A 20,783-nucleotide genomic window follows, 5' to 3' on the forward strand; every position below is an offset into this window, starting at 1 on the left:
CGACTTACGAGTCTTAGGGCTGTAAACGATGCGTGCATCACGTCAAAGCGACGGCTCGCGTTCGAATTCAGTGCGTGCGAAATTGGAACGTTCGCAACCTGCGACCCGAAGAGCCGGCTGGGCGATTTTTGCGTGCTAAATTAAATTTTAAAGGGTGGTTGAGGGGACAGTCGGGAACGGAGATGTAGTTGGCATTCAAGTTACGTTTACGGACGAATTCTACGGAGAATTTGAAACTGACAGATTGAACAAACTGGAAAAAATCACACTCAGTGACGCTTTTTGCTTCGCGGACAAGTTATCGCGAGTCTTTCGATCGTGGTCTGCATGGCTGGGGAGAGTATGGCCGTTTGGTATGTGATGGCGATTGTGGGTATGACTCTCGGCGTGCTGTGCGTGTGTGCCGGAGGCTGGTGCAATGCGTTCGTATGTAGACGTCGTGCATGCGTACCGTGCATGCGTCTCCGCCTCATGGGATGGCTTTAGTGGAGTCTTATGTCGTTTGCTACGGCGTGTGGCACCCAATGCACGTGCAAGGTGAATCACTGAGATATTTCCTTCCTGTGTTCCCCCTTACTCCTACTTTGACTCATAGACGGTCTATTTGCCCCAGGGTTTACTGGCGAAACGTACCCTGCGGTACGGTCGGTATTACCGGACAGTACCCTGGTCACTATTTGATATGGTTTAGTGGGTTTAGATTAAGGGTTAGGGTTAGGATTCAGGGTTAGGGTTCAGGGTTAGGGAGTACGGCGTTAGGCGACTCCCTATGACTCTCTGTTAGTGGGAGTAGGCGAGGTCACGCGTCTACGAGCATTATTACGATTCGTACCCAGGGTACGTTCCGGCAGTACCCCGGGGGACATAGACCCTCTCAGCCCTACTTCTCTCCCAGCGGAAACAGCATTCATCCCCGTGTCGAAAAATTACCAACCGATTAAACGGCCATGACCATGAGTCATCCATCCGACGTTAGATTCACGGTGGTGCGCACATGCGTTCATGCGTGCGTGCGTGCGTGCGTGCGTACCCCGCCAGCACTACGGTGCTGTTTTCATATAATTAGCAGTGTAATTTGTGAGTCACCACTAGTGTAGTTTTAATGGGGCCGGCTTTTTGTTAGCAGCGGGAGCGAGGTCATTGTTAGGGGCTTTGTCGTTGGTCTGACTGCATGATGGTTCGCCATGCATCCACGGAACTGCTAAACGTTGTTCACAATGTCTAATGGTCCACTACTTGTGACGTCACACGGGCCGCTACTGTGACGTCACATGGGACGATACTGGCGACGTCACACAGTCCACTACTGGTGACGTCACATGGACCGATACTGGTGACGTCACACAGTCCATTACTGGTGACGTTACATGGGCCGTTACTGGTGACGTGACACAGTCCACTACTGTTGGTGTCCCATCGTCAACTACTCCTTGTTGTTTTCCACTATGATGCCATGCTAGCGAGCCAAGAAATGAAGGTGGGCGGACGGTCGTGGAGGCTGGGGAATGAGTAGTCGAATATTTTGTGTTGGATGTGTAATTAAACAATGTAATTAGCGCGCCGTGGAATGAGCAGGCGATGCGAGTGGCGTCGACGGCAGACGCCGAGGGATGCTGGCGCCGCTATAGGAGCCGCGCCATCGCTGCCGCGGAAACGGATCGATGCGTTATGAATAATCACATCGGGCGATCGCGAGTCGCAACGAGGGATTCGAAGCGCAGTAGCTTCATAACTCATCCCTCCGATGCTGCTGCTGCTGCTGCCGCTGATGATTATGATGCTGCTGCTGATGCTGATGCTGATGCCGCCGATGCTGCTGCTGCTGCCGCTGATGCTGCTGCACTGCTGCTGCTGTTGCAGCTGATGCGGATGCTGCTGCTGATGCTGCTGCTGCTGTTGCTGCTGTTGCAGCTGATGCGGATGCTGCTGCTGATGTTGCTGCTGCTGCTGCTGCTGTTGCTGCTGATGCGGATGCTGCTGCTGATGCTGCTGATGCTGCTGCTGCTGCTGATGTTGCAGCTGATGCGGATGCTGCTGCTGCTGCTGCTGCTGCTGTTGCTGCTGTTGCAGCTGCTGCAGCTGCTGCTGCTGCACTAATGCTGCTGCTGCTGCTGCTGCTGCTGCTGCTGCTGTCAGCTCGCGGCAACAGCAGCAGCCGGCCGTAGCATGATACCTGCATGGGATGATAGAGTGAGCTGTATTGTAATAATGTATTGTATTATATCGCATTGCATTGCATTGAATTGAATTGCATTGTATTGGCGCGATGAATCCTTTTATGTATGTTCGTGACAAAATATGAGAGCACGCATGCACACACGCATGGATATTGATTTGAGTTTAGTTTACTTGCGTCTGTATGAAATAGGATTGGTTAGAAAACTATGTAAATTACTGAAAAATAACTGTTAACCCTGCTTGCATGGCCAATCGTAGACAACTTATTTAGACCACTTAAGCTCCAGCTAATCTCAAAACCATGTCTAGCGTATTAAAAAACTGCCACCCCTCGCAGAAGTGTGAAAACTATGGCGGGTGCGGTGTCGAACCTGCATGTAGTATTAATCATTAGGAGTTGAGGCGATTCATTGATATATCGAAGTATCACGATACAAAACTCGATGATACACGTATCGATACACTACTGAATAGAAAATCGATATCATTAATAGCGTAGTTTCATCAAAAAAGAAGAAGAATGACTTAATTCGCAATTCCATAGCAGTCGTTAATTACTAAGCGCGCCACGACACTAATCCGGTAGCGGTCACGTGATCGGTAGAGTCCCAGTGGTCGAGTGTACAGCAGCCTTTGCATCGTAAAGGCTGTATCGTAATATGTATATATCGTACCGTGAAGGCTGTATCGTAATAAGTATCATACCACGAGGGCTGTATCGTAATACATATCATCAAGAGCGTATAAAGAAGCCTTCTTTATACGCTCTTGATATCATACCGTGAAGGCTGTATCGTAATACATATCATACCGTGAAGGTTGTATCATAGTACGAATCGTACCACGAAGGCTGTATCGTGGGACGGATCGTATCGCGAGCTACCCGCATCACCCCCCCCCCACGTCCCGTAGTAACCGTGGCGTCTGTTAATTACCTCGTGCAGACGCTCCACCTCAGAAGCCTCTTCAGGGACGACATCGGCGCCGACGTGCGCGGCCTGCGCACGCTGTTCGAGCGGCCGATCGCCAACGCCACCGTGGCCGACCTGCTCGTCGGTCAGCTCGACCTCATGACGCGCGAGGTCGACAGCATGGTCAGCCGGCTGGACGTCGTCGCTAACCGGACGGCCGGAGTCGACCTGAATAAGGTGCCGGAGGAGACGCGCCAGTGCGAGAAGATCAGGTGAGATGCGCGGGGAGGCAGAGTTTGTTAGTGTTGTCGACGTAAAAATTCGAATCGAAGGTAGAGTTTGTGTAACCGGTAACATTAGGCATATACACACAGAGTCGGCGTCGAACGGCGGGCACTTCTTTATGTTTCAAGTAGAAGTTTTTTTTCACTGTTGGCATTGGGAGAATTCGTATAATAATTGGGTGAATTGGGCGAGAGTCGACGTTGAACGGTGTTTCCTTTACATTCGAGATGGGAGTTCTTTCAAGGTCGATGTTAGGAGAATTTGTTAATGTCAGTGTTGGGTGAATTGAGTTCGTTCAATGCTGGCATTAGGGCAAATTGGTTTAAAGTCGATGTTAAGTAAATTTCTTTGCCATCTGGCCATTGAAGCAAAGGCTTTGACATTCAACATTGATGGCATTAGATTGTTGAGGAGGTTGGTTGTGAGTCTACAGGGTATTCTTCTCGAGTGGGTATTTGTGCTAGCTGTTGCGACAGCATGCAGTGTGCTGGTAATGTCTGCAAAATCTGTTTAAAGGTCTGGCAACTAATGAAAATGTGCTTCAACATTAATGTCATGGGAGTTTGTTTAAAAGTCGAGGTTAAGTGAAATTGTTTATAGTTAACGCCAGCGGAAGTAGTTTACGATTTAACATTATGCTGAATTCGTTTTCAGTCGCCCTTCGATGAATTTGTTTAATGTCTGACGTACGTAAGGAAATTATTAGTTGCTGGAACTCGGTTAAATCAGATATTGAAACGTTGCATTGCGGCATGCAGCTGTGGCGTCGCATGCATCCCCCGCTTTGGAGTTGCATACAACCCAGCGGTAACGTTTCGTGCAGCCCATCAATGGCGTCGCGTGCAGCCCAGCAGTGGTAACGTGTGCAGCCCATCAGTGGTGTCATGTATAAGCGAGCAATGACATCACGTGCGTTCCGCCGGTGAAATTGTATGCAGCTCAGCTGTGATGTCGAGTGCATCTCCATGGTGATGTCACGTGCATACCAGCGGTGACATCACGTGCATCCCAGCAGTGACATCACGTGCATCCCAGCAGTGACATCACGTGCATCCCAGCAGTGACATCACGTGCATTCCAGCGCTGATGTCGCCTGGCCGGTGACTCGCGTCGCGCTGCGACGTGTGACTGCGCGCGGTGGTGACGTGTGTTTGCTTTCATTTTCGTCGCGCAGGTGGGTGACGAACATGTGTCTGCAGTGGTGGCAGATCGTGCTGTGCGTGCTCGTCTTCCTCGCTATCGGACGCTCGGCGCGCGGAACCTCCCGCGGCATGCTCATCTCGTAAGTATACGCGTACACGCGCTGAGCGTGGCTATGCGGGGATATGGCAGGGGGTGTATCATATGGGGTTTTTTTTGTTTGTTTTTTTTTTGAGTAGTCAGAGGTGTATGGGGGAGTGCGTAAGTATACGCGTACACGCACTGAGCGTGGCTATGCGGGGATATGGCAGGGGGTGTATCATATGGGTGAGTAGTCAGAGGTGTATGGGGGAGTGCGTAAGTATACGCGTACACGCACTGAGCGTGGCTATGCGGGGATATGGCAGGGGGTGTATCATATGGGTGAGTAGTAAGAGGTGTATGGGGGAGTGCGTAAGTATAGAGGGTTCCGCGATTTTTCATATTACCCACAATGCAATGCCGCCGGCATTTAGGGTTCCAGAAACCAGTTCAGCCTGGTATACAAGTACATTGAGCAACGCATCTTCTGCCATTTTATTCGCCTATTAAGCAAATCCATCACAACGACGCTCTCATGCGGTGTGCGCAGACTGCAGCAATCGGTATCAGAGAGAGCCACACAGATTTTTTAGGCTGCCTAGCGTGATCACAAATTAACACAAGGTAAAGTGACGAGAGACCAGGCGGACCACAGACGTTTGGAGCATTTTCAATAAAAAAGCAATGCTGAATAAACACGAAATGTATTTACTACCAATGTTTCTCTACTCTCTTTCGCCTTGTATTGCCGATAATTACCTGTAAATGCCGGTCAAATGCTCCTCTGCAACACACAGGTACACCGCACGCCGCTACACATTTACACTTATATACATATATCGCCGGCATCCAGTAGGCAGCTGTTGAGTGGGGGTGGTGATTTCTCTTGCACGCGCAGCATACCGTACTCTACATAAAATAGCACCGAGGCAACATGTGAACAGAATTCACCAAGCCCGGCTTTACAATTACAGTGTGCTGATACCTGTGTCATATGTGTGTGTGATACCGTGTGTGATACCTATGACATGATGCCTGTCCCATATTCTCTCATCATGACCCATGCACGGATAGAGAGATGGTATAATCAGAGACTGGGAGTGCGTAACACGTGCTCGGATAACGTAGATGGGACTCTCACTGTTTACATGATAGATGTAGACTGATACACCACTAACCCAACCGCAGAACAGTCGATCGTAGGCATCCAGGCTTTTGTAGTTGTGAAAGTCCTTGAGAAGTTGAGAGTATAAAATTGACTCGGCTGGAATGTTAGGTAGTTTACGAGATTCAAATAGGTGTGTGATGGGAACACATTGTGGTTCATACTCCATTCGGCATTGTCTATTTGGTACGGGTCTCGTCGATTCCCAATGCACGCAATTTTCTCGAGATATCGTGCTTTGGCTACGTTGTCTAGTGAATCAAAGTACTTATCCATACTACGTTCACTACAGACAGTCGACAAACGTGCATACACTAGCTATTATAAAAAGCTGCGTTTGATAGCTAGAGTAGATGCAGTAACATCGGTGAAATTTCTGAACTCTCACGATGTAAACAAACTCAATTCAAGTCTATGAACATATGTGTTGCGTGCAATCTTCCGATCTGCTCAATCTACGAATCTGCCGATTGTGTGGCAGCATCATTAAACTCGCACCTAAAACCCACGATGGTAAACCTGCTTGCAAAACCGGGCCTGCGCAATCTCATCGAACTAGCAATTAACACAACCCCAGCTGATAAACCTGTCTGCGAAATCGGGATCCACTTACTGCTAATATAATAACACTATAGCCAATGTAAAATCGGAATTGATTGTGCAGATCGGCAGATTACACGCAACACGTGTTCGCTCTTTTTGGAACCGAGATGGCCGACGGCACAGGATTGTAGGTAATATTGCTATTTTTAGTGCAAATCGCGGAACCCTCTATAAGCGCCCGCACTGAGCGTGTCTATGCGGGGATATGGCAGGGGGTGTATGGGTGAGTAGTAAGAGATGTAGGGGGGAGTGCGTAAGTATACGCGCCCGCATTGAGCGTGTCTATGCGGGGAATAGGTGGCAGGGGTGTGTGGGGGAATAGTAGGTTTATGGGGGCATAGTAGGTTTATGGGGGCGTAGTAAGAGGTGTATCAGTATGGCGGAGTGCGTAAGTACGCGCCGGCATTGAGCGTGGCTTTGGTGGGCTATGAAGGGAATAGGTGACAGGGGGTGTGTGTGGGAGTGCGTAAGTATGCGCGGCGGCATTGAGCGTGGCTATGAGGGGATGTGAGGGGAATCGGTGACAGGGGGTGTATGGGGGAGTGTGTAAGCACGTGCGGGCACTGAGCGTGGCTATGCGGGGATATGAGGGGAAGAGGTGGCGGGTGAGGGGAGTAGGGTGAGGTAGGATGTAGGGGAAAATGGCCGAAATGGGTTGTAGGTAGAACATGATGGGGTGGGGTGAATGGAGAAAAGGGTGAGGTGGGGGTATAGGGGTAAAAAGGTGGCGCGAGGTCTAGATGGAATAGGTTCACCGTTGGGGTTGGGGGGGGGATGAGTTGAGGTGTAGGGATAATAACGTTGGGCGAGGTGTGTCCGGATATGATATACCCTAGTTGTGTGTGGGTTGGAGGGTAAAGTGAGGGTTGATTGCATGGTTGGGTGGGACGTTACAGGTAGGGGAGTGGGGTGCGGTGGGTGTGTGATCGGTTCTGGTGTGGAGGCAATGGTGTGTGGGCTGGGATGAGATAGGGTGAGGATTGTGGAGTCGGGTGAAGACGAAGCTGAATGGGAATGGCGTGTAGTGTAGTGGAGTCATTATTAATCTCTCTGTCATAAAAAAAATATTTATCTCTGCTCTAGCTGTGTTTACAGTGGGGTGACGTTACCGCTGGCTATCCCGCAACACGGTCTCCCTTTGCGTTACAGGTTTGCTGCACTTGCTGTCTTCACCCTGCTCATCTGCTGGGGCCAGGCAGGCCTGTACATGGCAGGATCTGTCGTAAGTATATACTGAATCTAGTTGCCAGAGAAGATCGGAGTGTGAGCGCTCGTGCGTGCATTGTGACAGAGAGCAGGCCTGCACTAGCTCCGTAGGGCGCGCAGTACGTCCGGACGGATTTATTGCTAAACAAAAATCGCGAACGGCGAGGTGATGGCGACGCATCCAATTCATATGAAAAACCGACGAGCGAAAAGAAGCAGACCTCTCTAATTTAGTCTTCCGTCTCCTGTTTAATGTTCGCCTGCGCAACTCGCTCCGCCGCAGCCCTCTCTTGTTTTGTCTTCGTTGCCCCGGCAACGCTAAGCACAGGGGCTTTGGGGACGGATGCGGAGTGTCCGTTTTACGATCGGAAATGCGAACGCGCGAGGCTGAAATCCTTTTACGAACGCGTTGCCACGTGTATTTCGTCGGCTTTCGATTAGGGTGCCATATACAGTTTACCGGCGATGGGCTTTCCGTTAGAGCCGCGAGTAAACGCGCATCCGTGAGAGATCGCATGCGAGGGTCCACACGTCATGCATGGTCTGCTTGCCACGCCATTTACTCAGTCCCCCAAGAGACACTCGACAAATAGAGAGAGCGGGGAAGAGAGGGGGAAAGAGGAGAGAGAGAGAAGAGAGAGAGAAGAGAGAGAGAGAAGAGAGAGAGAGAGAGAGAGAGAGAGAGAGAGAGAGAGAGAGAGAGAGAGGGATGGAGATAGGAGAGAGAGAAGGGGAGAGAGAGGGAGAGAAAAAGAGGGAGAGAGGAGAGAGAGGGAGAGAAAAAGAGGGAGAGAGGAGAGAGAGGGAGCGAGAGGAGAGGAAGAGAGAGAGAGAGAGAGAAGAGAGAAGAGAGAGAGAGAGAGATGAGAGTGATAGTGAGATTTAGAGGCGAGATTTCTAGCGCTGAGGAGAGCGCAGAAGCCGGAAAGAGAGATGGGAGAGATCGCATACCACAAGAGAGAAGATGAGAGAAGAGTAGAGAGGCGCAACAAGAGTATTTCGCGGATCATATTAATCCGCCACGGCTCATGCGAACCCTGATTGCCGCGCGCCGCCGACGCGCGGGCGACTGTGCGCGACGTAATTTGGCAGACTGCCGTCCGACTCGCAGCATCCCCACGAGTGCCATAAGCCACAGCCATCGAACAGACCTGCCGACAATGCGCGCTTATAGAGAGCGTCCGTGATAAGCTTCATCGATGTAACTTCATCGTCCGCCCCGCCCTAGACACACACCACACACCATGCTGTGCCATCTCGTCAACTTGTGCCTTTGTCTTTTGCGCGTCGTCTTGTTCACCTCTTCTCCTCGCACTGTGAAGATCGCGCATGGAGATTAAGAAGAAGAAGAAGAAACTGAAACAAAGCTCTTTCTGAAGATTTTTTCTAAAGCCTGAGATTGAACGTCCCAGCGGTCGTATCAGAGTCTGTTAGCAGCTTCGTATGATAACAACGGCGCGCGAGGTCTTGCTGCTTTTTTCAGTGGCTGATTCGGCCTGGCGTGCGTGTTTTTTGTGTACGTGGAATGTACGTGTGTGCGCTGCGTTACGTGCTCGTGGGTGCGGAGTGCGTGCTAATTATCTGTGTTAAGCACGACTGTCAGCATGTGTGGTCGTTGCGGCGGTGGGTCCCCGAGGGCTGACGGGCCACAGATATTAGGTTTGCCCCCTTTGGCCAGTAGGCTCGATCATCTCCGCATGCGTTTCTCTGCCGAGGGCGGTGAGCGCTGTGTGTGATCCACGCCTATTCAGTCGAGCGAACCACAGACAGGCTCGAACGGGAATATGGTGAGTAGAACGTATAAGATAGTGAGGCTCAAGTAGCAGCAGCCTACGACTTCATATGACTCCATATGTCTCACCGTTCCATGTGACACTTCCTCTCGCACAGACATGTGAAGCTCGCCTCTCTTGTGCGACAGCATCGTGACACTGCCCGCTTCGTCTGCAACACTCGCTGGTGATGAACTTTCCTGACACCATTCACCGGGGTGACACTCTCTTGACACGCCCTGTATTCAACAAGCACTGGTGCTGACACTCGCGTGAACACTCTCACCAACTGACAATCTCGTGAGACACACGTTTACAGCTCCCTTCGTAACACACCCGTGACAGACACTCTTCGGTAATACGCTCTCATGACAATCTCCCTAGACACATGTTTACAACTTGGGCCGCGGGGGTCGCCTTTCGCGGAGACACAACTGCCGTGCGACATCTCTCGCGTGACTACAGCTCGTGAGTCCGCCTCCCCGTAGCTAGACGCGCCGTCTCGTGTGTTCCCCGAGCCGCGCGCGCCAGACGTGCTCAGCTGACTCGCAGCTACGTGAAGTCGGCGCACGCGCACAGGCAGAAACCCGTTCGTGCAAGAGCGGACCCGTCCTAGGCGCGACGAAGACGATCGCGAATTAAGAGACGCCGCTGGCGATGAATTCCGCGCGCGGGCTCCGAGCCCTTTCTACTGCGATCCGACTGAGTGGTGCTTTCTCTCAACGCAATTTCATAAATTATCGTTGTATGTTTTTGTTAGGCTCTTTGCGGATATTCGCCGTGCAGTCGTCTTTTGAATTCATTTCCGTTGGTAAAAAAAGCGCAAATTAAATAAATAATGCATGAGAATCAATAATAATAAAGACCTCGGCGAGAAGAACAGGGCCGCCGCCGTTTGTGTGCGTGCGTGCGGTCTGTCGCGTGGCGTGGCTGCGCGCAACGCGTGCGCGTGCGTGTGTGTGTTGCGTGTGCGTGTGCGTAGTGTGTGCGCAGCGGTGATGCGTGGCATGCGTGCGCAGGTGTGCGTGTGTTCCGTGACTGTCCGTGCGTGACAGCGCTACGCTCGCGCCCCCGCTCCGCGTCGTACTCACCGCGCCACCGTTCGCTTGTTTCAGCTGGAGCCGGCATCGTGGCGAGCCTTCGGCGGGCACCTTCAACGCCACGGCGCGGGCGTGCACGGCCTTGCGTGTGCTGCGGAACTTGCCACCGCGGTGCAACAGCAGACCGATCATGAAGCACCTCGCCGTCTCAGCACGTCCCCCATGTGACCTTTCCCCGTGCGAGCACCCCATCAACAGCGCCACTGTCCCGCCCTCAGGCTGCGGCGCCACTATGCGGCCGCTCGCCAGCATCTGATCGCCTACTGTACGCGGGCGAACTGTGCCGCGTCGTGCACGTGTTGTGCGGGGCCGTGACGTCGCGCGTGCATCGTGCGGTGACGTCACCTGTGTGTCATGGCGGAGGGTGATGTCACGTGCGTTTCGTGTGGTGACGTTGCGCGTGCATCGTGCGGTGACGTCACCTGTGTGTCATGGCGGGCGGTGATGTCACGTGCGTTTCATGCAGTGATGTCACGTGCGCGTCGTGCGGTGACGTCACCTGTGTGTCATGGCGGGCGGTGATGTCACGTGCGTTTCATGCAGTGATGTCGCGTGTGCGTCGTGCGGTGACGTCACCTGTGTGTCATAGCGGGCGGTGATGTCACGTGTGCGTCGTGCGGTGATGTCACCTGTGTGTCATGGCGGGCGGTGATGTCACGTGCGCGTCGTGCGGTGATGTCACCTGTGTGTCATGGCGGGCGGTGATGTCACGTGCATGTCGTGCGGTGACGTCACCCGTGTGTCATGCCGGGCCGTGACGCCGCGTGTCTTCTACCTCCCCGAACGACTTGCAGATCTGGCTGTAGCTGACGATTTCCACGACTTCAAATAAAATCTCTACCGTTTAACGATCATCTGATACATCGCCGTGCAAATCTCTGCAGTTAACCGGGGCTATACCCCCCCCCACCCCACCTCACCTCATCCCACCTGGAAGCATCCACGGGGCAGCCGCGCGGTTGTCGTGACTACCCGACGAACCCGCTAACAGTGGATGCTCTTGTGTTGCAGAGTCGGCGTCGCGTTCATGCTGGTGGCGGCGGCCGCCGCCGGCCTCATCTTCACCGTCATGATATGCATCGTGTCGAAGGCCTGGCTCAACGTTCACAAGCAGTAAGTAGGACCGCAACGCCTCTTGGCTGCGACCCCGATCCCCGCACCGTCGCCGCTCCCCCCCCCCGCGCGCACGCGAGATGTCGCCCCCCCCGTCTGCCACCGTCCGCGTTGACAACGGTCGTGTTGACAACGTTCGTGTTGACAACGTTCTTGTTGACAACGTTCGTGTTGACAACGTTCGTGTTGACAACGTGACGATCGACAAAAACCATGAGTTGACGAAGTACACAATCTATTATCCGAAATTCTGAAAACCGAAAAGCTCCGAAACCCGAAGGTTTTTTCGTGGAGGTCGTCTGCACACTGAAGCTCGCGTTTGGCTGCACAAGGTTCACTGCAGAAATATTAATGTGTTTGGCATTACTCATACATATTGTACTGTACCGGTACAGCACTTGGCCTCTTGAAAACTTGGGTTTTAGTACTGGCTAGTTGGAGGATATACGGTATGTATATCTGTATTGTACTACCATTCCGAAATCCGAAAATTTCCGAATTCTGAAACGTCTGCAAGGGTTTCAGATAATAGATTGTGTACTGTACTCGAATGTTTTTTGCCGGTCGCGTGCCCGCGTCCGGTACGCGGTGCGATGTGCGCATGCGAGTGTCGAATGCAGTGTTGCGCAGTATACTAGCAGCTTCCGCTGTTATTTTTAGACTGCATTGTTGCTTTCGGTGGCAAAAGTTGTCTCGTTTCCTGATTAATTGGCACGTGGCTTTTAACGATTAGTAACGAACTAGTGGACTCGTGTGAAAATGAGAATAATGCATAAATACATAACACGCTGACAACTTTTCTAACTCGGTGGTGGCGCCAGAGAGGGGAGGTAGAACAGGCCTTTGGGCAAAAAATCTCTCGGAACGGTCTATTAAAAAAATCACTCTTCGTCTGTATAGCTGCGCTAGTCGCAGTAACTTATATTATGAAAGCAATCAGCGGGGTGGAAGGCTGGTTTGTTTTACATCTGTACCTATGATATTAGTACCTATCATGCTATTAGTAGTTATTGAATATATCAATAGTTATATATATATATATAAATATATATATCAGTAATATATATCTTCTGATATATATATATATCAGGAGTAGATAATAGGCCTATTATCTACTCCGGATATATATACATCATTTCCTGCTAAAAACCCTAACGATGAAATTTAAAACCTTTGAGTTTGGATAGCGTTCCGATTTCCCTTAGTTTTAGATAGCCTTTGCACCCTATTCGCAATGTAAGTTTAACCCCCCCCCCCCACACACACACACAGACACACACTCCTAATCCCAGTGGTAGGGCAATCTCTGGCGCCACCCCTACTATAGCTAAACTCGTACAGTTGTTGCTGAAAGAGTACAAACTAACTGCCCAAATCAATATAGCCTGTGTTCGTGTGTTTTTCATCGTGGTATTTCATGCATATTAACCGGTGATGGAATTCTGTTTTGTTGACGTGAGATCGATGGAAGAATCGTATGCGGTGCTGGAGTATACGTGTGCTTGTTTAGCTGTGATTATCAATCACAGAGTCGCTTCACATGTTTTTCTGTGGGCGTGTGCGGAAGAGAAGACGCGTGCAGGTGGGCAGTGGTGCATGGTGAGTGTGTCTATGTGTGTGCGCGTGTGGGTGTGTGCGTGACATCATTTGTATTCTTGTTTAATGGTACTCTGTTCCTCGTGTAAAATGTCGTTTTTGGTATTTTTCCATCCAGTTCTCGATGTGGTGATGAAGAGGAGAAGCAGAGGTTGGTTTTCCTGTGTGATAATCTTTTTTTTATAGAATAGCTTATTGTGTTTTTGTGCGCGTGAGTGCGTGCGTGCCTGTGCGTGTGCTTGCACGCGTGTGCTGTTAGATCACATTAAACTAATCTAAATGCACACTGATATCCCTTATATCAGAAGTAGATAATAGGTTCTCTATAGTTATAGATATAGTATATCCCTATAGTACTTCTGCTGATATCCTCTTACTCCCGCCACAGCCCTACATTCTGTCTTCTCTCTCTCTCTCTCTCTCTCTCTCTGTCTCTCTCTCTCTTTCTCTCTCTCTCTCTCTCTCTTTCTCTCTCTCTCGCGCGCGCGCTGTCACTCAACCTAACTCTCGCTGTCTATCAAATATCTAATATGAAATAACTAATATCTAATATTATCAATATGGAAACAGGTGGTGCTGGCAGAACAAGCATAATTAAAGTATTGTACGTTAATGGGAAGCACATTTCATAATAATAAAGTGCTAAATGACAAAGCAATGGAGAGAGAGAGAGCGATCAATTTTATGAAGGGAAATTGCGAGGAAGGAATTTTCAGTCTTCTCGTTAACCACTGGATTTATGTATATCGATGGAGTCCCAAAAAATTGAAGAAATATTACAATGATTTATTGCACAGCTGCTTTTACTGCGGATGTGGGCATCATGTTCGTTTCGTAAAAAGAAGAAACCACGCAAAATTCGAGTAGGGTCAAAATTTAAATTTAAAATTACCTTTTAATATAAAGAGGGTGCACGTGGGCCTCCTTGTCTTTGTAACATGACCGGCAGAATACTGTAGATGGTGAAGGTCGCACCAGTGTTGAACATGAAAGCTCATAGTTTCGCCGTTATTTTTCAAGATCAAAAGTCGGTTGAAATAGACAGCATTACGCTGAATAAGATTCTTCGTTTTCCCCCACCCCTGTATGCACACGTCATCGTTATGCAGCCGTGCTTTGGAGCTTTAGAGTGCCCAGTAGTAATCTTGCCCTCGGTATAGCTGGCATTAATGGGAGGGTCATGCTGCTTTGTGCTCTGTATAGCTTGGTCATTACTGGCTGGTGGGCTGACAGTCCTGATCACACGCACACGTCTGCATATCTGCATGTCTGCACATCTTTGCGCTGTTGTAATTCAACCGTGACACAGGCTGATTGAGGATCAGAGGACCATTAATAGGGGGGGGCTTAATTTGGCTCGATGCTTCGCTGGCCAGCAGTCTACGTTTCTGCTCGACGGTGAATCTGATACGATTGCAACTCGCGAATCATACGTGAGCGTTGAAATCTGCTGCAAAATTATCCTCGTGTTTCGTTCTCCGACTTTACTCATATTTCCCCCTTGGAAAAAAACCCGTAGAGGCGAGAGCCAGAGCGTGTATAACAGTTAGTACCCAATGCAGAGATGCCAACCACTACGATTTATCCGTATTTTATACGAATTTCTATCCTTTTGCACCACTACGACCAGTTTGTATCAAACTACGAATTTCACTGTGATCGGAAAAAAAGAAGTCATTTTTTGTCGATTTATTGCCATTTTTGACCCTCAGAATGCAGGAAATTGCATCTCAGAATCAAAAAATTTTTCGGGGGGGGGCATGCCCGACCCCCTAGCAAACTCGTGTCACTACATGACCCTCGAACTACTAATTTGATGGCCAGAAACTACAGATTGCTTCAAATATGTGTTGGCATCTCTGCCAATGCGCGATGCTATGCCAGCCTCCCCCCCTCGCAGTGTGTTCCCGCCGTCCAGTAATCGCCGCCGTAGACCCCGGGGAAATGATTTCGCAAATTGTCGGTCACACGCGAAAAACGCGGTTACTTTACGTAATGACAAAATTATCAACTGGTGATTGTGCGGCCGGCGGTTGGTGTCGTTGCTCGGCGAACGAAGTAATTGGCGTGTGAAGCCAGTTAAAGCTAGAGACCGGCTTGTGAAATTTCGTGCTTGCCCGTGCGTGCGTGCGCACGTGTGGGAGCGCGAGCGTACTGGTGCGTGTGCGTGCCTATTGTTTCGCGTCTCTGTACGCGTCTCTCGCTCTCTTTCGTTCTCTCTCTCTCTTTCGTTCTCTCTCTCTCTCTCTCTCTCTCTCTCTCTCTCTCTCTCTCTCTCTCTCTCTCTCTCTCTCTCTCTCTCTCTCTCTCTCTCTCTCTCTCTCTCTCTCTCTCTCTCTCTCTGTCTCTCTCTCTCTCTCTCTCTCGCGCGCGAGCGCATTCGTCTGCTCTCTCTCTCTCTCTCTCTCTGTCTCTGTCTCTGTCTCTGTCTCTGTCTCTGTCTCTGTCTCTGTCTCTGTCTCTGTCTCTCCCTCTCCCCGTCTCTGTCTCTCCCCGTCTCTCTCTACCACTGCTATCACTCTACCCCTCTCTCGCCCACTACGGCTTCCTGTCTACTACTCACTGCACGGACAATCAATCGCCTAACTCTGCTCTGCATGGTATCATCGACGTTGCCGCGCCATCCTCGCACCGTCCACGTAGCATTTCCACGCCTCTCTTTCGCGGAGTTTTACACACCGCTGTAATTAGCGATATATAATTAACTTGCGCAAATTGCGGCTGCCCGCGGCGACGGAAACTTGCGTCAGCGAGCAAGCCCGCGTGCGCGCCTAAAGGCAGTGGCGTTTCGCAACGCTCTCGCTTATATTAGTTAGTTGCGTGTTATTGCGACCTATAGCTGGTATTAGACTGAACCGTGGCTTAGCTTAGCGCTTGTACTTCCTTTTGATTTGAGAGGTTATTCCTCACGGGGCACCGCGTGCTGGGGGAAGGCGCATTGCTCTTGTATGGAAGGGAGAAGTATAGCGCAGCAGGGGAAGGGCAGTTAATGCACAGCATGCAGCTATAGCTTTATTTATAGTGAGCTTTTGTGATGCACAGTGAATTCTGTATTGTCGTTGTCATAGCTTGTTTCATACAGTGGCCCGCTATATATGCATGCGTGCGTGCCATTGTATGTTGGGGCTGGTAATGAAAAAGAAGTAAAGTGCCAAGCTTTTTTTAAACCAGGCGCATATATAAATCATTTGTTCGCCCAATAATAATTCAGCGTCATTATTAAAGTCCAGTCCCTTCGGCACTGTAGCTGCGTTTCAGTTCGCTGCATCTGAAAAAAGTTACAATCTCTTTTCCTCGTCAAAAAGTTTAGTTCGATTCACATGTGTTTTCCTTCGAGATGAACAGAATTTTAATCAAAGTGGAAATTGTAAATGCCCAGCATCGAAAAGAAATCCTCTACGCTCTCTAAATGTATGTCTCTAAAACGACATTCGATTTAATCGTGGTATATTAATAACAAGAATATTATAACTGGTTGGTCAAATATACGTGCCCACGTAAAGTTTTGTAGCAAATGGTAAAAACCGTATGAATATTAACTGGAACCATAAGTGAATGTTAGCGTTGAAGAAAAAAGTGCAGAATATAAATAAATAGCATCTCGGAAATAGGCTTTCGCCGCCGCGAAAGTGGTCGTAAGCTGTGACTGCTGTGTACACATAGTTATTGCTGACGTAACAGGTTTGCCACGGAGCAGTAATGAAAAACGCAATTTGAATTTGTTTGAGTTCGTTCTGAGGCCACAGTGCTTGGCATAAACACGTACTCCTGTGCGTTTTTTCCACCTGCGGTACTTATAATAGACGAGTAAAAAACAGCTTCTTTGCTGCATTCTGTGTTTGGCAGCAATGTTCAACCGGGAACGTATCTTTGAAAGGTAGTTAACAGTTAAGACTAGGGTCCTAGTTAAGACTGTCCTGTAGCGCCACCTGTCGTGTGTTATGTCACTCGTGGGAGGGCACTGTGTGTTTGTCTCCTGTCGCATGAGATTTACATGTTTGCAGACGTGGTTACTATGCAGTGGATGAGGACGACCCGTTCCTGCCACGGCAGACCGAGGTGGAGAATCGATACGGAAGCTTGGTGGGAGGCTCGAACCCACAGCCTGTGTAGTAAGTACGCTGCTCTGCCTGTGTCACCTCTCTCTCCCACCCTGCATGCCTCTTCTCTTACTCTCTCTTGCTTCTCCCCACCCATCTTTGTGGCCACATGCCTCAACGCCCTTCCAAATTACTGTCTGTTTCCGGAGACCAGTTATTTGCGTTACCGTGTTGATTCACCTTAGTACGGTTAGTTTGAAGGATGCGCAGAATTACACATACGCTGTCGGTTTCGTGTGTTGCAGCGTGGCGAGCGCGGCGGGGCAAGCGTCTGCTCCGAGTCACCAGAGCCTGGCGTCGACGGTGCCGGACGATAACTCCCCGCCTCCCGCCGTAAGTCATGTAAATATATTTGCCACACATTCTTAGCACGTTTAACCGCGGCGCGGAATGGCATGGTGCAGCGTGTTAGGGAAACGATGGGCTTGAAATGGCACAAATGCTGCCCGTTTGCCCTGTGTTCTTTTTAATGCTTTTTTTGTTTGCGTTTGTAATATAACCCAATCTGCGTAACTGGCGTGTGGTGCCAGGGCATGGGCGCGTCTATAGATGCCATGTGTGCAGTGTTGTTCAGGGTTGGAGGGGACTCTGTGATGTATCGTGCCATACCGTGCCTGCCCTCATATGCCAAGCCGTGCATATGATGGGCATGTTATCCGTTTAGTCATATAACCAATTCAAGCTAACATTGGATTGCCTGATACATGTTATTGCAAATATTTTTGCCTGATGTCGTGAGGGCAACAATGAGTTTTTTGGACTTTGAAGGTTGATGATGAGGGTCCACGTGAAATAATGAAATATTGTGAGATGAGAAAATTTTCCTACTTGGTTTTAAAATATACGCATGGTTTGTTTCTGCCTTGATTAATTATTTACTCATTTCATTAATGCAAAATTCTGTTCTTCATACATATTTAAACTGACTAATCGTTTAGTAAACTAAGATAACACATTGTTGGGCTGCTACACGTCAGATTGTTGGGTTCACACATTGTTTTGAGAATTTGTACATTTAGTTGTTGTCTTGCTTGTTTCCTTCGGACTTCCTAGTAGGAGGAATCGTCCAACAAATGTGTGCATTTCTTACATGGCGCGACCTTTAACTGCGCACACGTGGCAATTGCTATGCTGCTCTTGTGTTTCAGTATGACGGTCATCACATGAACTACATGCACCAGGGCAGTAGCCACGCGGGCGGGCAGTACGCTGGAGCGCACGTGTGAGAGGGCGCTGGCGGCAGTGTGCGGCGCGTCAACGTGACAAAAGACTGCGCGGATGTTTCACGAGGAGAGAACGAGATGGCTAATGACTGCAGCAGTGATGTAACCATGGCGATCACACAGATTTCGCGTTGGATTCGCAGCCCATCGAGCCTGCGTGAGAATTCGAGCGATTTGTTTTATTAGCCCGATTCGTCGAAAGTTGTAAAGTTAAACGGGCGAGCATTCGTCGGTTTTCGCTACAGAGTTGGATGTAGTCTGTATGCGACCCATGCCGCAGCACGCTGGATTCGGTGTGCTTTAGTGTAGTGGCTGTGCAGTAGCGATAGAGCGATGTCAATAGCGCTGGCTTCTGAATGGGCTTTTATGAAAGATGACTATTTTGTTTATGTACTTTATACTTCTAACTGGACTACACATACGAATTTTAAATCAAAAGTATTAGGTTTTAATACCTCTGTTTATAGGAGGTGAGGCCGGTGGCTTCATAATTTCAGCCACCATGTCGATCCTACTGTATGGTGACCTTGGATGAACCTTACATATGAAGTCGTTGTATAAACCTTACGTACGAAGACCTTGAATGAACGTTACGTATGATTGTAACATAGAACATTTTCTATTACATAAGATACAATTACCGTAAAGCACGTCTGCTTATGGTGGGAGAATTTTAACGTGTTTGTGAGCTCTTTAGAATTTAACGTGTAAATATGGTCTCTGTGGCCTTCGACTCACTGTGTCCCGCTGTCATTCGTAGCATTTTCACTCGACTCTATCTTACTTGGTCTTGGCTTTAGTGTGAACGTCTGAACTAGTTGTAGAAGACGACTGATCTTTCTAGCTTAATGTACCCACATGCAGACCTCATCGATGGTCTAGTTATGGAGACGAGACCCTATGAGAATACTGCATGCTGTAAGAAGAGCCTCGTGAAAAGTAGAACAGGATGTGATAAGGAGAAGGAATGGGAAGATCTAGAGCAGTGTTCACGACCGGCAGTAAACGGAAATAGTAATGATTATGAAAGGGTCCACTTTAAGTTATGTAGAGAAATGTCGACAAAGATTTGGAATGCAGCTTAACAGTGCTTGCAACCTGGAAACTTGCTAGGGCTTAATGCATTCTCCAACATTCCATGAACGTTGGCATACCTTTCACAGACCCTGCCTACTCGGCAGCCAACGTGAAAAATGTTATGCACTGGTAATTCTACTTTTAAATTGATTTACACTGGGTTATTTATTTTAAAGTGTTAGGATCTAACCAGAAAGAGCAACTGAAGGTGTGCGGGAGTATAAGTTGGGAGGTAATTGTACAGCACTGTCAGATTATCTGTCGTCTTTAATTTGTCGTCGGTTTTTACTGCTATCTTTGTGTTATAACGCTTGTTCGTGCGTGTATCATGGCTGCATGAACCTCTTTTCTACCGGGACGCTTTCTTAAATTATTCGAGAGAGTCGAGAAGACCTGGTCATCAGCTTTATAGTCATATTCAGACTTCTGCCAGTACTGTGTCATTGTTTTGGCGGGAAACCGAATTCTATGCTGATACTGATTGACCTTTGGTAATCTCTGAATCGGGTATCTGTCTGACCTGACCTTGGAATTTTACAGAGGTAGGGAAGGGTTAGGAAAGAGGTAAACCGGATGGTTGAACGTGTCGATAGATGGTGCTCGTAAGAGAGTTGTATCATTGCATTAACAATGTTATTATATTTTTGATCGTGCGATTAAAGTAAATATTGTTTTGATTTCATTACGCATAATACATACTTCGTGCTGGGAAAGGCTTTTATACGCGCACTTGAAGAAATCTTAAAGCAGATTAGCGATTTTTTAAGTCTGAAAGATTTGTTGTGTAAATATTAAGCTGATATAAATAAAGCGTTGTGATTGTGAACACTAAACAACGCCTGTATTTTTTATACCTGCTGATCTCATAGATTCCTTTAATTATCATCTGTACGTGTTTTTTATGGTACTTGAATGCTTAATTTCGACATTATACATTATTGGTATAAATACAGTGTGTGGCAGAATTTTATGGCCGCATCATTTGTTTAAATCTATGAATATATTTGGGAGTGTGTCGATGAGTTTATATTTATGTCCCCAGGATGTATTTTAAACATAATCAACAGTATACAGACTAAAAATTTTCAACTTCAACTGAGGATTTCAACCTTTTTATTAAAACTAGTTAAAACGATTTATAACACACGTAATATAAACTTCGGAAAACGTGCAATTTTTACGCGTACAGACAGACCATCTATAAACTAGATCACGTCATGGGCTAGATTAAAA

At 48.7% G+C, this 20,783-nt stretch overlaps 2 protein-coding genes across 4 annotated transcripts; both read left to right on the top strand.

Annotated features, from left to right (window-relative positions):
* Positions 1–2,528: 2,528 nt before the first annotated feature.
* LOC106808843 (protein tweety-2-like) lies at positions 2,529–9,325 on the top strand. Its single transcript, XM_014811730.1, has 5 exons — positions 2,529–2,555; positions 3,123–3,361; positions 4,549–4,656; positions 7,513–7,585; positions 9,285–9,325. Exons 1-5 carry the CDS (start codon positions 2,529–2,531, stop codon positions 9,303–9,305), a joined length of 468 nt encoding a protein of 155 aa, XP_014667216.1. The 3' UTR covers positions 9,306–9,325.
* A 2,099-nt stretch (positions 9,326–11,424) lies between these two features.
* Positions 11,425–20,386, top strand: LOC106808853. Of its 3 annotated transcripts, none has more exons than XM_014811739.1 (5): positions 11,425–11,554; positions 13,269–13,301; positions 17,155–17,262; positions 17,496–17,592; positions 18,399–20,386. In XM_014811739.1, the coding sequence occupies exons 1-5, from the start codon at positions 11,436–11,438 to the stop codon at positions 18,474–18,476; spliced, it is 435 nt and encodes a 144-aa protein (XP_014667225.1). In that variant the 5' UTR covers positions 11,425–11,435; the 3' UTR covers positions 18,477–20,386. The 3 variants fall into 3 exon arrangements, with proteins under 3 accessions (XP_014667225.1, XP_014667227.1, XP_014667226.1); XM_014811740.1 differs by having other exon boundaries at positions 11,427–11,554; positions 17,496–17,583; XM_014811741.1 differs by lacking the exon at positions 13,269–13,301.
* Positions 20,387–20,783: the final 397 nt, after the last annotated feature.

This window comes from Priapulus caudatus, unplaced genomic scaffold, assembly GCF_000485595.1.
Source record: "Priapulus caudatus unplaced genomic scaffold, Priapulus_caudatus-5.0.1 Scaffold309, whole genome shotgun sequence".
NCBI classification, from domain to species: Eukaryota; Metazoa; Priapulida; class Priapulimorpha; order Priapulimorphida; family Priapulidae; genus Priapulus; species Priapulus caudatus.

Excerpts from the sequence above, each read along its gene's own strand:
- LOC106808843 (XM_014811730.1), top strand. The coding sequence starts at position 2,529 with ATGGCGGGTGCGGTGTCGAACCTGCAT. Across the intron at positions 2,556-3,122 it reads GTGCGGTGTCGAACCTGCAT|ACGCTCCACCTCAGAAGCCT; the intron begins GTAGTATTAATC and ends TACCTCGTGCAG. Across the intron at positions 3,362-4,548 it reads CGCCAGTGCGAGAAGATCAG|GTGGGTGACGAACATGTGTC; the intron begins GTGAGATGCGCG and ends TTCGTCGCGCAG.
- LOC106808853 (XM_014811739.1), top strand. The coding sequence starts at position 11,436 with ATGCTCTTGTGTTGCAGAGTCGGCGTCGCGTTCATGCTGGTGGCGGCG. Across the intron at positions 13,302-17,154 it reads GATGAAGAGGAGAAGCAGAG|ACGTGGTTACTATGCAGTGG; the intron begins GTTGGTTTTCCT and ends ACATGTTTGCAG. Across the intron at positions 17,593-18,398 it reads CGCCTCCCGCCGTAAGTCAT|TATGACGGTCATCACATGAA; the intron begins GTAAATATATTT and ends CTTGTGTTTCAG.